Source organism: Archocentrus centrarchus, chromosome 1, assembly GCF_007364275.1.
Source record: "Archocentrus centrarchus isolate MPI-CPG fArcCen1 chromosome 1, fArcCen1, whole genome shotgun sequence".
NCBI lineage: Eukaryota > Metazoa > Chordata > Actinopteri > Cichliformes > Cichlidae > Archocentrus > Archocentrus centrarchus.
Window position 1 is genome coordinate 31,023,363 of NC_044346.1, and position 17,417 is coordinate 31,040,779.

The 17,417-nt window shown below is 38.6% G+C and overlaps 1 protein-coding gene across 1 annotated transcript in view; it reads left to right on the forward strand.

Moving 5' to 3' along the window:
• Positions 1 to 241: 241 nt before the first annotated feature.
• Positions 242 to 17,417, forward strand: part of pkd1a (polycystic kidney disease 1a) — a 76,750-nt gene continuing 59,574 nt past the window's right edge. Inside the window, exon 1 of the mRNA XM_030730865.1 lies at positions 242 to 713. Within this exon, the coding sequence (XP_030586725.1) occupies positions 439 to 713 (275 nt within the window). The 5' untranslated portion in view covers positions 242 to 438. The remainder of the gene's footprint in view (positions 714 to 17,417) is intronic.

Below are 17,417 nucleotides of genomic sequence, written 5' to 3' on the forward strand. Positions count from 1 at the left end.
AATAAGTTTGGTTGTTTTATTCAGTTACTTTTACTTTAAATGTTTGTTTTTTACTGTTAATCATTCTAATATTGTATTCAATCTACTGAGAAGGAAAACTCGGCTATGAGCCAGGTCTCGGCGGCGGCCCAAGGAACTGCATGAAGTGGAAAGAGGAGGAGAGAGGAAGTTCTCCAAAACTTTTTTTCTCCTCAAAGAATTCTGGAAAAGCTCCGTTACATTTTTAGAGGACGGGGACAGGACGAGAAGAAATCTAACGCTGGGGAGATTCAAGGCAGATAACGGTGTCAAAAAGTTGATGCCTTCTTCAGTTTTTGTCTCTTTACATGAAAGCCGTGGAAAAAGGACGCGCGTGTTTTTGCTTTTGTTCCGTGCATTTTGTTCCTTCCCAGACTGTGAGGACTTACACCATCAGAGGCGATGAGATGTGAGTGAGCTATGCCTTGTGGAAATGGACAGACTTTATCCAAGCGAAAACATGGCGTCTGCCTCCCGAGGTTTAGTTTCTTTTCCAGTCTGCTTGTGGCGCTCTGCTGCTTGGAGGTATGGGGCTCCGCGGCGCAGGGGGACGGCGGCAAGAGCTGCAGTCCCTGTCCCGTTAACTGCAGCTGTGCGCTGGCGGGGCCCCTGCAGTCCTGCGTCGTCAATTGCTCCAACATCGGGTTGGAAAGGGCCCCAGCGGCGGAAGAGATCCCGCTGGCCACCAATGTGTTGTAAGTAAAGAACCCCAAAAGGCTGTAGAGGATATGAATGTACGGTGGAGACTTTTCACTCAGTTTGACCAACTTTAGTGATAACCATCGCCCCGAAAAAACAAGTGCAACAGACGGAACAGTTTGATTTAAATGGGGTCTTGTTTACAAACGTGTTTGTTATATCACATGGATTTACACTGCATCCCCATATACTTGTATCCTGTTATTCCAAACACCCAACATCATTTGATTTATGGATTTATTATTGATGTTATTGTCCTATAGTAGTTACGTTGGAGTTAAATATTTAATCAATTAGGCCAACTGATTGGAAAATAATCAGACTTAATCATAAGAGCTTCTTGTGAATCAGACAAGCAAAAGGTTTTTGCTGACTCCAGCTTTTAAAATGTGTTCGCTTGTTTTCTGCATTTGAAATCAGTGGAAATATGTCATCATTTCGTTTTGGGCTGTTGGTGGAACAACGCCAGTAAACTCAAAGTATCGCTTTTAGCGAGAAGTTTTTGGTTTTGATTTGTTTGTTTTTATTTTGGCATGTCATCAAAACATTTATGGTATTAGCATTTATAATTATCCAAGCAATCGATACAGTAATTAGTAGATTGGACAACAATAAGTTGCGGCGTCATGTGCGCGTGAGCGTTCTGACAGATGTGGAAACTGGATTAAGGTGGCTTTGAAAGACTGCAGGATGCGCAGTGTAGTTGGGGAAAATATGAACAGTAGATTGAGAAATAAATATCACATGGAGACAAGCTGGCAATACTGAGAAGAATAATAATAATATTTAACATACTTTTAGGTTATCTTTGTATGTCAAAAGCCAGGCTGCTAGTGTGTGTGTGTGTGTGTTTGTGTGTGTGTTTTAGCATGTGCACTTTTGCATCTTTATTTTTAGTTTTTTTGGTATTAATGAGTTGGTGACCAGAAACTGAAGTGGTGCTTGTGGAGCAGATCATTAGATCAGCCTCTAGTGCAGCTCCAGCAGAACATTCTGTTCTGTGTGATGGAAGCCATATGTTATTCATTATTTATTTTCACTGAAACTACCTTTCTTTACAGTATTTAACTTAAACGTTTACTATAAATACCAGGCACATAATCAGTGGACATTATTTTGGGCTGGCCTTGCTTTAGGGCACAAAATGAGCATGATACTACTGCTTACACTGGGTTTTATAAGTAAATAAAACTCTGCACGTACACTGTTTTTATTTATTGTATAGAGGGCTTCTGCTTTCAACATGATTCCATATTGTCACTTGACGGTAGTATTTGCATAAAAGAAGAAAAGTGCTTTGTTAGGAGACATAAATTAGAGAAAGACTGCTGCAAAATCTGTCTCTTATTTATGTGAATGTTAATATCTCATGTTGGACTCTGTTGGAGTGTTAATTGCATCAAAGTAGATCAACCTCCTTAGCCCTACTGTACCAGCAAAAGCCATACATGGAGGTGATTGACTGAACTTAACTGTCCCTTCTAATTTGGCCATTTGTGTCCTACTCCTAGTCAGTAGGCAGACACATGGCTGAGACACAAATATTTTGCTCTTAATTAACTCTGATTTCACAGAAGGGAGAGCTATCCAGCTAAGATCAAATGGAGAACTTAGTGGTATTCATTTAATATTGCTACAGGCTGGGCTTTAAAGAATTAAAAAGGTCATTTACTTGCAGAGACTTGTCTAGATAATGGCCTTCAGTCTGTCTGAGGCAGAGAGATAAGAGTTCAGGACTGGGGTTTTAGCACTCTTCTCTTAAAATCATCTTTGTCCTTTTACCTTTTTTTTTTTTTTGTAGATGTGGCGAAGAGTCAGTAAGACTACCATGAATCTTTACTAAGTGCAGAGCAGGTTTTGCAGGTCATTTTTTAATATAATGGTAATAAACAGTTATATTTAAGAGACTTTTACAGGACTTAAAAATGTGACTTTGGAGCAGTTAACCACCACAGAAATGAACAGGCAGTAACACACTGGTCTTTCTCGGTGCAGTGTCAAGCTAGTTTATTGTCGCTGTTGTATGTGAATTTGGTAATTCGGAAGAGCCAACAAACTATGGATTTGAGCTTGAATATATGTGACCTCAGTCCTCACAGTAAATGACTGTTCTTTAGAGATCAACAGATAAAGATGGTTTTATTTATATATTTTACTCTTTAGTCATCTTGTCCTTAGTCCTCTTAGCATACCTGTATGCTAAGAGGATTAAGGACACCTATTAATATATGTGAGTCCACATATATTAGAATTATTTAGCTGTGGAAAAAAACTGAAAAAGGACCCAGTGTAATGGTGTCTCTCACCATGAAATTCAGTTTAACTGAGGCTTGCTTTAGAGAGCATTCACCGCTTCAAGAAAGATAGGTGCAGGAAAAGTCTCTGTGATCAAGCCGTCGTCATAGGGATGTTAATGTGCTGTGAACACATGCTGTAGGTCTAAATGGGTTTTGTGCCTTTTCTGTTTAATTCCTGCTTTCCTTTCAGTAAAAATTCCACATTTCCATTTGAAGAATTGATAGCAAAGAGCTTTTCTGACACCAATTCTTTTCTCCTTTCCTTCTCCGGGCCTGTCTAATGTGTCACATTACTGCAGTATAACTGAAGCGAGAATGCGTCCCCTACACCGATACTTTAATGAAACTAATTTTGTATCCATCAAACACTGGCTCCTCTCGCTTCTGTCCATGCCCCTATCTGGCCCCAAATCTAAATGTTCTAGACACACCCTTGGCGGGAAAAAAACATCCAGTGGCTGTGAAATATTTTAACATACTGCAGAAAAGCATTCCCGTTACACGAGTCCATCTGCTCCAACCCACACACATAATAAAATCTCTTAACACTTCATACGGAGAGTTTTGCAGTTCTGGGAAATACTTGTGAAATGAAACGCAGGTTTTTAAATGTGCCTTTGTTTTGTTTGAATATTGTTGGGACACAAATCATCACAGTGCTGTGCAAGTCCTGGGGAAGTAGAAGTTTTTTTGTTTGGTGTGTTGTTTCTGGAAATAATTGTATCAGATAGTCATACAAACTTGCCTCTAATTGCAAAATATATATATATATATATATATATATATATATATATATATATATATATATATATATATTGCAAATGCTGTGTCACCCTGGTTACTAGTGTATAAAAACAAATAGTCTTAGATACACATGAGAGATGAGTTACATACATATGTATGTATATATATGTAAAATATATAAATGTAGCACTGAAGACCATGCTTTGTACTTGCACTATAAGCACAAAATACTTTCTATTAACTTTGCTTTTCAGTTTCAGCCGCATTAAATGCTGTGAACTACTGTGTAGCTGTAGGCTCCACACTTTGTCCCAGTTAGATAGAAGAAACGTACCGCAGAGTATACCGAGGAACTTACTATCAAAGCATGTAGTTATTATTCAGGCCATGTAACTCTTTAGTTCTTCAGCATTGTTACAGACTGTGTCTCAGGCAGTGGCACAGTTTGTTTGAAATGTAAATACACACGTGGTCTTGCATACCATCTCCTATCTGTTCCGGCTAGGAGGATTTTGTGGTGTTGCCATGACAGCAAGATGCACATACCGTACACAGACCCACTGCAGGCAGGCCGATATACTTTAGAAACTGTTTTGTTTTCTGGGAGCTTTGTATAGGTCATGAGGCTTCACGACAGCTTTTGAACAAATAGGACTCTAAAATCAAAAATGTTCTCACTGTCTCCTGCATTCCCTTTCTGTTCTAATCTCCAGATCCAAAGGTGGTTATCAGCTTTACAACCACCTACTTGCACACACACGCACACACACACACACACTGAGCGACTTTAATGAAGTGGGAAAGATTGAATGTACTGACCATATGCAGGGGAGAATTTGTTGTGTTACCATGGCAAAAGTAACTGATTACATCACTCACAGAAGTGCAGACATTCCAGGCAGATATAAATAAGAGAATGAGGAAAGAACCGGAGAGAAGAAGAAGAGGCAGCTCCCATCCTTCCTCTTCACTGTGTGTGCCTGCCCATGCCTTTAGCAACAACAACAACAACAACAAAAACACCAAAAAAGTCAGCATAAAGGCTGGTGTGCCTTTATGCTGAGTTTTTGCATTAAAATGTGATGGGTGCTGACCCCCTAACAATTCTTCAACTGGTGAATGAAATTATGAGCGCTTGCAATTAATTATACCTGACTTTTAATGCTTCATAGCAGCAGAAAGAAATGGATGCCTTTTAGCCTGTGGCTTTTGTCAGCCTTCATGCACTTAGTACTTTTCAGCCGGTGGTGCCAGAAATGTCTCGTTTTATTATTAACTTAGTGGAGTGGCAGCAGGCTGAAAAGGAAAGTCGTGTGTCTGAGTGGTGATGTTTTGGCATCGTCTCTGAAGGTTTCTTAGGGTGTTTCTCACTTGCGAGTTTGCAGTGTCCTCAGGTATGTTTTATTGCTACGTACAGATTGGTGTTACTTTATGATAATCTGACCCCTGGTCTGTTTGGAAGAGGTGGACTTGTACTACCCATAGGATATGAAAGTTAGCTGTAAAAAAAAAAAAAAAAAAAAAGAATCATTTAACATCAAAAAAGTTTTTGGTACCATCTGACTGCTCAAAAATCAGCATATCCTGGCAGGTCTTGACACTCACAAATGCATAAGACAAGAGTTTTGCAAATGGGCAAGACTGTGTGGAGTGTCATCTGTGCACCCAGGATTAAAAACAGCAGTGGCATTAAGAAAGACTGCATAGTAAAATTAGCTGGAAGGATTGGATCAGCATGATCTAGTGAATGGGCTGGTATTTATATGTACCTTTCCTTGTCACTCAAATTGTTTTTACAGTACATAGTCACCCACACACAGAGACTCTCACACACACACACACATTATTTCATCAGGGACTACTGAAGTTCAGTATCTTCCTCAAGGACATTTTGACATGCAAAGTGAAAGAGCTCAAGATCAAACCACTGAGCTTCTGACTAGTAAATGACCCACTCTGCCTCCCAAGCCACAGCTGCCCATTTTTCTTCCTACAACTTCAGTTCAAATCACTTCCGTTTTTATTAATAAAGCACCAATTCCCAACAGTTGTCACTTCAAGGCAGTTCATATTGCAAGTCAAATACCAGCGTCCTGTGACTGATAATTAAAGCATACATGAGCATGGAATGTTAACGTACAGATTGATTGCATCTAATCAAGAAGGACCTTAAAACTTTTGTAAGTTTGTAGCACTGCAACCCTTTTTTTTCTCTCACAACTTCCAACCAAAATACACTGCTCTGTCATACACATGTGGGTATTGTTCACATAGTTGACTGCAATTCATCCTGCAAAACTTCAGCCAGATGTGTTGTGTCCACAGACAGAAAAGCCTGAAAAAGAATCACATATGCAGACTAGGAAGTAACAGCGTGACACAAAGGATAAAATATAGTTTTTATTCTATAGTCAGTATCTTCTCCTTTTGAGATCAGGGTTGATTTTCACAGTGCGGGAGATATATATATTTTTCTTGATTTTTAACTCATGCAGTTGTAAATACTTTAAGTGCATGCTCCGTCATGCTACTTATAAATCAAATTAATTGAGATAACTATTTTAACATCAGTCCTGTATACCAGGACTGTTATACCACAAACTGTTGCCTGAAAGAGTTAATTTTAAGCTTTAAAATCCCTCAAAACGAGTAACTGAGATGTTCACTCAAATCAGTCACACCGTTCATGGTTGTTAATATGCAGAGAGGGTTTGATAGAAATAACTATGCTAAAAATATAAAAATGGCACTAGTGTTTTTTAAAGTTATTGTCCACTCAGGATTTAAAGTGTTCCCAGTAAATCTTTAAAACACTTAAAAACATTAAAGATGTAGTGGTATTTATTGTAAAGAAAAGACATATTCTAGAAAATTATGATATATAATATGCTAGAAAAAATTGTTTGTCAGATCTAAAAACACAGCAGACATATATTTAAAAATGACAACATAGAAAGTACTTGAACTCAGTTGTGGCTTCATCAAAGTTAGAGCACTTTTAATATGTAGTTTGCCGTTATTAAAATTGGACTTCATCTGAGCATTGAATCATTTCTGCAATAACTGTGGAAAAATCTTCCTGCTTACATTCCCAGCGGAGCTTTCAGTGTATTCACACCACAGCATCTACGATCTTCCTTTGGGTATCAAAGTTATTCTTTGATTTTCTTCTTGAGAAAATATGGTTTCAACGGGATGCTTTTGATCATTATCCTGCTGAAAGATCCACTTCTGTCACAAAAATATTTTTGGGCTGATTTCCTTAAGTTGCATTCAGAATCATGATTGCATCAGTACATACTTGCTCACCTACATAATAAGGAAAAAAAGAAAAGCCCTGGAGTTTGATGTTCATGCCTCTAGTCTTCTTGGAGTTCTTTCACTTGCATTCCAAACTTCCATCACACTCATCTAGGCTTCAATGCAAACATGTCGTAATGACTCATATCTCTCAAGCGTCTTTCTTTCTGTCAGTCCTGTTGCAAATGGGAATCCCTTTTTCTCATCTTATTCGTGGTTTCTGTCACATTACGCTCCCTCTGCATGTACAGTACACTCTGTGATTCTGTTTTGAATGGTAACTTAATTGAATCTGGTAATTCTCATTTTTCAGAGTGATACATGTTACAGTTGCTCGAATCCAGTCTGTCTGGGTCTGCGTCTGCACCTTATTTTCACAGTCCTCCTTTTTTAAATTGGAGGATTTATTTTTTTTTTTGCCAATCTGAAAAAATAGTGTAGAGAAAGGACTGTATGTGTGACCTTTTCTCTAAGAGCCTTTCACTTGTCTTTGGACTTTTTTCAGTTTTTTCTAAATAGTGGAGTGGTGTTAGTAAATTACCTTCAATTTCACCCTGGAGCCCTTAGCAGAGTGAGTAAAGGTATCATTTGTACAGTTGTTCCACTTGGTTTGACTAGTTTGTTAGAACTTGCCAAAGTATGTTTTTGTTGCCATTTAGAAAAATGCATAGTTTCTTAGACCTCAGTCACGTACTCCTAGGGGGAAATATGGACTCCTGGTGAGTGGCTGTGGAGGTTGTGGCCTGCCAATACGTGAAATCGGTCACAAAGTGGGTGCTGCACCAGAAATCTCCTTCTGAACACCAGCAGACTGCCACAGTTGCCTATACTGTAGTTTGCATGGAATATGCCACCCTATGCCTTTTGAAATATTGTGGTTGCAGCAATAAGGCACAACGTTTACTTTGAAGGCGAACGTTCTCTGTTTCCAGATTGTGTTGCATTTCTTTCAAGTTTCACGACTGCTCGCAGACAGGTCGGCTTATTCCTTGCAAACCTATAGGCAACTGCAGCAGTCTGCTGGTGATCAAAGCAAATTGAAGGAGGTTTTCAGTGCAACACTGAATACCTCTTTGTGACCAGTTTCACCTAGGAACACATTTCCCTAGTCTTTAGGCCTATGTGACTGGGCCCTAATCGATTACCTCTGCTAAGGAGGTTATGTTTTTGATTCTTCAAGGTCAAATAAGGTCAAACTTTCATAAAATATATTTTATGCTTAAACTATGCTTATAATTCTACTGCCTTTATTTGTACTGGCACCATTTCGGAAATGATACTCGTGTATGGAGCTTCTAAATATCACATTGTTGTTTGCATCCAAATATCATGTCACATTTGACCTCTGATCTTATTTTTACATTTCACACCTGCTTTTCTTTCAAGTTGATTCCAAAATGCTTTATATCATTAAAGAAAGTACTGTCAAGAGAAAGAGAAGGAGCTGCCTAGTTAGAAATATACTGATATTGTGTAATAAGCTCAAATTATTCATGTCCAGTATTGACAAATCAGTACCTATTATCCATTACCTACTCCTACATAATGTTTGTGTAATCAGAGTAAACATGCTACCCTTACCTTGTTTTTACGGCACTACAAATTTCTTAAGGTACATTTAAAAAGAACAAAGAGAATAAAACAAACATATATAATATACAATACTTTTCCCATAAAGCAAATACTACCCAGAGAGCACACTGCCTTGGCAGAGGTTTGCGCTCTCAGAGTGCTTCTTGTTCACTTTTGTGTTCAGTGTGTACCAAGCATCCATGCATTTAACAAAATATATAAGGTATGACCAAATATAAAAAGGTGTAGCTGATGATTTAATAATGCATTTTTGTGAACCTGGAGATAGTGGTGGCATTTTGCTTTTGGTGCGATTATGACTCCAAGAAAATAAGGGCAGATGAAGTGTGGAGATAAATGGACATTTGATTTGTACAGGTGGACAGAGTGCAGTGTTCATGCAGAATAAATGCTACTTATCTGACGTACAGCATAATTAACAACATCAAATCAGCGAGGGCATTCAGGTTGTGTAAAATGCAGAAAAATGCAAACGTCTTGCTGTGAAACAGACACACCTAGCTACTCTAAGGCAGCAGTTACAAACAGAACAGAGATTGCATGTTAGAGATTACTGGGGGGAAAAGGCAAAAATTGCATTAACTGGTCAAATTTTATAAAATACCCTTGATACTCATGAAACATGATTTCTTAATTAAAGTAATTCATCAAAATGCTGTATGCTCATGCTATGGCTGATGCTTATGAAGTCATGCTTCAGGTTTTTTTGAACATTAGGGCTGCATTAGCATTTTTTCAATCAAGACAGATGGATTCACTTTGGCAAAACACAAACCAGTTTCAGTTACAAGGACTGCCTTATGTGTTTTTTAAACGCTGCTGACTCTCCAGTGTGATATTTAACATCTGCATTGATTTTTAATGTGAAAATTGGAGAATAGAAAATAAAGATGAAACATGTGTAGATTATAGCTTTATTTTATAACCTAGGGGCATTTTCCCCCAAGTTATACAGCTAGAGAGAAAAATGAAACAGGCATATGCAGGTGTTGACCACAAAGGAAACATTTGACTTTTACCCCAGTTAAAAAAAAAACACTTTTCTCCCTCCTGTTAACCCATTAAAACTAAATAAATAAAAAAAAGACAGAAATAATTGGATTTTGTTCCCTGCATTTAGATATAAACAGCCAAAATGTGTGTGTGTGTGTTTCTGTGTGTAGCTCGTGCGTGCTCAACGCCTTTGCTTGTGCGTGTCTTTGTGTGTTTATGAAAGAACTGCAGAAACACATCCTGTTTGTGTAGCCTGTTCACAATTGCAGAGAGTCAAAGACTTAAAGACATCCCAGAATAACACGCTGCAGTTCATGGGCTAAATGTTAATAAGGACCTATGAGGGTGAAAATTGAAAACTGGATTGTTAGCCTCTAAACTTGGGATTACAAACCTGCCAAAAACCGTAATGAAATGCTAATCAGCACAGTGTTTGATTTACATTCAATCCAAGGACGTGATTAAAATTCATAACAAGCCCATTTCCATTTCCCAGTTAAGAAATGTGAATTAGCTGCCAGTCCTTGCAGTTGTTTTCTTATGCAACCTTGTCAAAATTGACCGAAAGAAAATGAAACTAAAACACAGGCATAAGAAAAATGAAGTAATCCAAATTGTATGATCCATTGTATTATTTGTGAGCACAGAGGATTCTCTGTGTTGATTTCATGCCAATGAACCTGAAACTGAGTCAACAAGCAGAGAGCACAGTAACAGAGACAAATCAGAAGATAAAAGATGAAGTAGTCATCGTCTTCACCACAGATTGTGCTGGCAGCCAGCCTCTGTTGTCAGGGCTGCTGAAACTCTGCTTGTCTCTACGGTTTTGGAGGTGACAGACTTCATTTTTTTGTGTTCTCTGTTGTTGCCACTGTTCCCGCTTCACTTGTTGCATCAGTTTATGTGGAGCTTGCAGCTGTTACAAATATAAGATAAATTAATCAAAAATGCTAGTCTCTAAAGTACTCTACACAGACAGTTCGATAGCCTTAGGCCAGATATATGAGAACAAAGTCTAAGAGCAATGCTTGAAATATGTAGGAGCACATGTCGTGTTAGTTTTACACAGAAGAACAAAAAAAAATATGAACAAAATGCAAATGCAACCTGCATGATGCATTGAAGCTGCAGTGAGGAAATTAGATTTATTATGAAACAAGAAAAAAAAAAAACGATCCCCCTTGTTAGGATTACTTCATAGACTGTATGTAAAAGATGGATTTAGATTCCAAGTCTAAAACATTAAACCATTATGCAAGTGCCTTAAACTTTTGTAATAGCCAGCAGGTATAGTCTGATTGTACAGAAGTCTCTGGAAAAACATCCCTCAGCTCCCTTGATCTATGGCCTCAGTAAACATTTTCCTGATGTGTTTTTGTGGTCTCAGTAAGTAGTCTTGTGTCTTATCAAGTAAAGCAGGGTGTTTATTTTATAAATTCTTTCATGAAACAGGCATTAGAGGGAAGGTTTTGGGAGGACATACCTTGTGACTGATAAGTTGTGGGCTTGTGTGAGTGTGCAGTGTCCCTTTTCAGTCAGATCCACCACTTGCTCAACAAACTGCTCATCTCATGGCTTCAGGATGCAGCTTTACTAACCAATCAGTGATGTAGTATTGGCTATGTCCATCTTTTATATACAGTCTGTGGGTTACCTTTACTTAGCACAGTTATAGCAGACCAGTTTATGTGTGTATGTTTAAATTGCAGATGTAACTGAAGGTAACTGAAAACATGCATACTGTGGTCATGTAAATGGTCTGCCTAGGTATATATACTACCACTGAGGATTGAGGTTTATCACCTCCAGTGTGTATTAGCACACATTTTTTCATGGCACGGCATGGATTGCGAGGTGCACTTGTGCAGCTTGTGGAGCATTTTGGAAATCTTAATGATTTATTTATGATTCATGCATCTTGTTCATTTTGATACTACAAATGCCACTTACATAAATACATGACTAAAATTTGTGGATAAATATGTGAATAATATCTCAATATGATTGAGGTTGACAGTGATGATAGAGAAGCCATTGCTCATAATCACATGATTACTCACACTGGTGTGTATCGGAAATATAACAGAATGAGAAGCAGTGGAAGCAGGTTTTATCGTGCCAATATTTAATCAAACATTTGTTTACATTTGTTGTAAAGTTTTCAGGGATCTTTACCCACTGTGTTTTGTATTCAAAGCACAAACCTCTCTAGATTTTTCATTTCAGTATCAGCCAGTGCGGAGCTTGTTTTTTGGGACAGTGTAACATGTTATTTTTTGTTAGCTACAATTTAAACTTGTCACATGCAGGCAGTTATAATTTTACTGTTTTGAAGAAGATACTCTTGCTGAATGTGTGTATGTTGTGCCTGTTCAAAACGTGACTGTGCTAAACATGGAGATTCTGGTTGTCACCAATCAAAAATCAAAACTTTATTCATAGCACTTTTCAACTTTGCAGCTCAAAGTGCTTTACAAAACAACATATGCACCAAAAAAATCTCACTATAACATGGAAAATATCCATTTGTGTGTTTGTTTCTTTGACCATGAAGCCATCCTAGACCATCAGAAGTTGCAATGGACACCTAACACTTTTGTACCTAAGACACCATATAAAATAACTTTTTAAAAATTTCACTACAATAACATTTAATTTATATTCACAAAAGTTGAATTATGCATGATGTGTTATGATGTCATCATTTTGCCTGACAACGCTAGCAAGAGGCTAAAATGACGTGTTTTTAGCCTTTACATATCCACACCTTATGAAAACATCCTTTCATTTATTTATTAATTGATTTATATCTACTACAGAGGTGGCAAAAGAACAGGACTGTAGAACTGTATTTAAGAAGAAGTACAGATACATGTATTAAAAAATACTCTGGTGAAAGTTGAAGTACTGATTCGTGAAAAAGTACGTGCTCTAAAATGTACTGTAGGACAGGCTGTATTGGAGGATGTTTCTACCAACTATTTTTCTGCAAAACTAACTGAACCTCGTGCTATATTAATGTAAAAATAAAACAATATTAGTACATGGGAATACAAACTTTATTTCTAACTCAGCTTGAATACTGTTGTGTAGAGGATGAGCAATGAAGCAAAATAATTTTTTTTCTAAAAATTGCTCTATTTGCTGTCGCCTACATTGTAGAGGGGGACTCTCCCTCAGCTCATAAACAGAATAATGAACACAGTCAGGGGTTAAAGTGGGATTCAGCAGGTGGAGGAACCCTAAGATTGGTTGTACCGGCTCAGTGTGGGGAAAAGAATCACTATCCACAATAATTTCTGTTATGAGATCCAGTATGTGTTCTTTGTGTGCAGGCTGTGATCAGCTGATCTGTGCTGATGCTGCTCTGAGGTTTACTGTTCTGGTTTACACGACTGAATTCAACAAGATGTAACCCAATATTTCACAAGCTATCGTCCCATATGCTGACATAAAGGTGGAATTCATTGAATGAATCTGAGCATCATCAGGTTAAATTCAAATTCATCTCTGCTACGTTTCATGTAACGTAACTCTGACCATGAACACGGACTCTGTGCACCAGCCCAACACAGAGCTTTACTGTATATTCACCACAGTACAGCAGGCTGACCTATTTATCCCGCACTAACCTGCTGAGTATTTTCATGCAACTTTTGAATAACAAGTAACTTCATAAGTTAGTATACCTCAGTTGCAGGACATTTCACAATATGAAAAAATATAACTTCACATCATAGACCAGATTCAATACCTGACTGAATAAAAAATGAGGACCTTACACGCAAGCTTTAAATTTCCAGTTTATCAAATGCCACTGAGCAGTCCTTACCTTTAAACATAACCACTCTTCATCTTTTCCTCTCATGTCCTCTTTCATATCTTTCTCCATCTCTGAGTGAAGTTATCTCTCATTCTGGGATATACAGCAGCTGGACCTTTAGCTAGCAGACACCATGTGTGACAAACTGCACACAAACAATTTGTGTGTTTGCTGATATTTGTTCAGCTGTTGGAAATGTTGCATTTGAAATTACCTGCCACAACACCTTATTCGCTTTATGGTCGGTCTGTAGCGCTAGCTAGATGCTAGAGTACTGCAACCACAGACATCTGCACCGCAAACGCTATTCCAGGTAGTTTCAACCCACTTTACCCCTGAGTACAGCGCTATAAATGATGCATAAATTATATGCTTTTGGCTGTTTCACCTCTTTTTATGCAAAAAGGCCCAGTGATGGATACACCAGTAGAATTGCATTTTATGTGCTACTGTTCCTTCAGATGTGTTAAGCCTAAAGTAACAACCCTGTTCTGAAAATATAAGGAGTAGAAAGTCCAGATATTTGAGTAAAAATGTAGGGAGTAGAAGTAAAAACACTGTCAAAAAATAAACACTCAAGTAAAATACAGATACCTCAACATTCTATTGAAGTATTTGTACTTTTTACTTCCCACCTCTGATCCACAGAACCTGAATTTTACATACCTAGCAACCATCTAGCAATGTGCTAAAAGCTTATAAATAGCATCTAACATCCCATTTGTTTTTTACTTTTTCATCAATGCGATTAAGTATACAAACTTCACAAATAGACTACAGAATACTGCAACATGGGCATGTACTAATAAATGCAAGATTACAAAAAATGTACAGCTAATTTTGCTTAGAACCGTTTGATTTTTTACCATCAAACTGATGAAACTGATACTTCTTTCAAAGAACCATTTGAGGGTTAAGGGTTAAGTTGCTTTTATGTTTAAAGTTAGGATTAAGTTTAGGGTGAGGATACCTCATTGATTTCATTAATAAACTTAAATTGTAAGAAACTTGGGAATGCACTTTAATATCTTCACAAAGATAGCTAAATAAACATCCCTATGTGTGCATGTGTTCCCGCCTCTCCTACACACAGAGTGGAGCAGCCAGTAGTCACTGTTACCAGTGGTCACAGAGAGCAACTTTTATCCACAGGAAGAGGACAGCTCATTCAAATTACATCAAATTGGGTACTGCACTTGTACACAGCAGAACACCTGTCAAGCTTGAAGTGGACTGGATGAATGGTTGTAGAGATAGGCAAAGACAGTGGTTTCTCAGACTTTTGTAAGATGATGCATAGTCTTCACTGCTTCAGTGAAAGCATTAGTTGGTTTTTCCTTTTTATTGTCTCACCACAGTTGTAATGGAAGCTCAAGAGGCCCATTTTTTGTTTAAAACCCACATTTAATGACTTCAAATATGTGGCACTGACTCACTTTCATTTACTAGGAAAAAACAATTAGTTTTGTTTTTCCTGCATGAATTGACATTATGTCGAAGAGTTTGTTTGTACGCGAGTGTATCATTCTTTGAATGAGTGTGTTAAACTGCTGCACACAGCTGCCCTTTACTTGCCAACTGGACACCAGACAACCCAGGCAGCAGCAGCAGCAACAGCAGCTGTAAAAATGGACAGAATGTTCTAAAGAGTAGAGGAGAGCCAGTCGGTGAAGCAGAATGTCAGTCTTTTTAAACCAAACCTCTTCAACACCATTTCCCTGTTAATTTCACGCTCCCTTTTTTTTTGCAATAGGGAAAGTACCCGACTACTCCGATCTCCCCCAACCCCCTCACCCCTCGTCGCAGGCACGAGGTGCTGGCTGGCAGCTCTCAAACGAAACAGCCCACAGTGGGGTGATTGTTCTCCACACCTGGCCCATGCCACTCACTTCTAGTACCTCCAACTCCTCTTCTGCTTCCCCTTCACACCTGAATTTTCTCAAGCTCCATCATTTTTTTTACTGCTTCCTCAACTTGTGTCCTGCTCCCCTTTCCGTCTGACTCGTGCAGACTTTGGGAATAAACAAAGCAGCAGGGCCACAGAAGGAAAAAGAGAGGAGAAATCAGGAGAGTGGGGGAGGAAGGGAGCAGCAAAGGAAAGGGAGGCTGAGGTGGGATGAAAGCGACCACAGAGGAGTCTGTGTTTAGTGGGTTAGTGGAGCATTGGCCTTCGCTCATAGGGACTTGGACCACTTTGCCACCATGAGCCTGCAGATAGGAGTTTGTCTGATCATGAGACCTAAAGTCCAGTTTTCATCACCATGCTTTAAAGGCTTTTTTTGTTCTCATTTTTTCCACAGATGGAGAAAAGATGAATTGAACAGATATCAGTTTTCTTTAGTAGCTTTGTGCTTTTTATTCCAGCCTTTTTCTCTTTTACTTTGGATGTTTCCTTTCCTGTATTTATATTGTCTCCAGAGCACATGCCCACTCCTCCTGTGTCATTCCCTCTGCCCGAGCAGTGTGTAGTCAATGAGGGGTGTGTGTGTGTGTGTGTGTGTGTGTGTGTGTGTGTGTGTGTGTGTGTGTGTGTGTGTGTGTGTGTGTGTGTGTGTGTGTGTGTGTGTGTGTGTGTGTGTGTGTTCTCATCTTCCAGCTCAGAATAAGTGGCACCAGACAGGCCTTATAAGGAGTTGTTAGATCACTGGCCACACCGTTAGTAAAACAGAACCATATGTGTGCTGTGTGTGTGTATGTGTGTGTATGTGCTTGTGCACAGGCCTATACCTAAAGTGTATGTGTGTGTTTGTGTATGTGTAACTAAAACCATGTGTGTCCAGAGGTAGCTGAGAACAGGAGTCTGTTGCTAATAGACATGGTGAAGGTCACATTATATGGTCATGTTAAACACACATACAGACTGTCTCTATTTAATCTCCTCTTGTCTATGTGGTCTTGCCTGTAAGGTGTGAAAGACAGTTTCTGTATGCCGTACACACACATTTTACACACACATTCCTGCTGTGGCATGATTGTTGAACACAATTCATAAGGTGAGATGTCCTTCTAATGTGTGAATGGTCATCTAGTGGGTCCTGTTCATCCTCTGATGGGTTTAGCAGGGGAGAACACACTCGCTCTCTCTCTCTCAGTCTCCATCTTTCTTACACAGCTTGTCTGGAATGTACAGATGTTTCCTTTTGGGAACGGGCGTCCTGGTCTGTTCACACACACATACACACACACAGAGAAAAGAGTGTGAGAGAGTGGAGCGCAGTCCCATACACACCAATTCACATTTCCCTCCGGGTAGATCATCTTGTTTTTCATTTGTGTTTACTGAATTCGTAGCAGCTGAGAATAGAAATATCGATCAGCACTCTAGTCCAACCTTTTTAGTTTTAATTTATTGCTTTCCTGCAGTCCAGCACCTTCTTCTTTTCTCCCTTTTGGTTGTAGTGCTTTTTGTTCCCTCGCAGCCTCTGGCTTCTTGTCTCCTTCTCCTTGTTCTTTTTCTCTCCCGATTGTCTCGTCGTTCTCACGTGCAGCTGTGGCTTTGCTTTGAAGGAATGCAGAGGAGACCGAAGCCACTTCACTTAGCCCATCTCCATTGCCTAACCAACCCAATTTTCTTATTTCCTTAATCATTTATCTGCTGGTTTGTCACTGATTTCAGCTCCATGATACAAAGTATCACATGCAAGGATTTAGTTACAAAATGTATAGCAGTATAACAGTGTGTATTTAGTTTATAGTATATGTGTATTTATAATGTTATCATTAGAGTTATATGAATAAATCAGACTTATGATTTAGTATAGGTTTTTGACAATGTTGCATTCTGTAGTTTGTCCTTTAGAGAACATCATTTTTTAGCTGTAATATAGGTTCCTAATATTTTTTTTGGTGACAGTTCTTTAAGCAAACATGTTTTCTGTATTATGTTTATATAAATTAAAATCTGCTATGGACCAATATATTAGTTTTAGCCTAACAGAGCCAGTACTGGT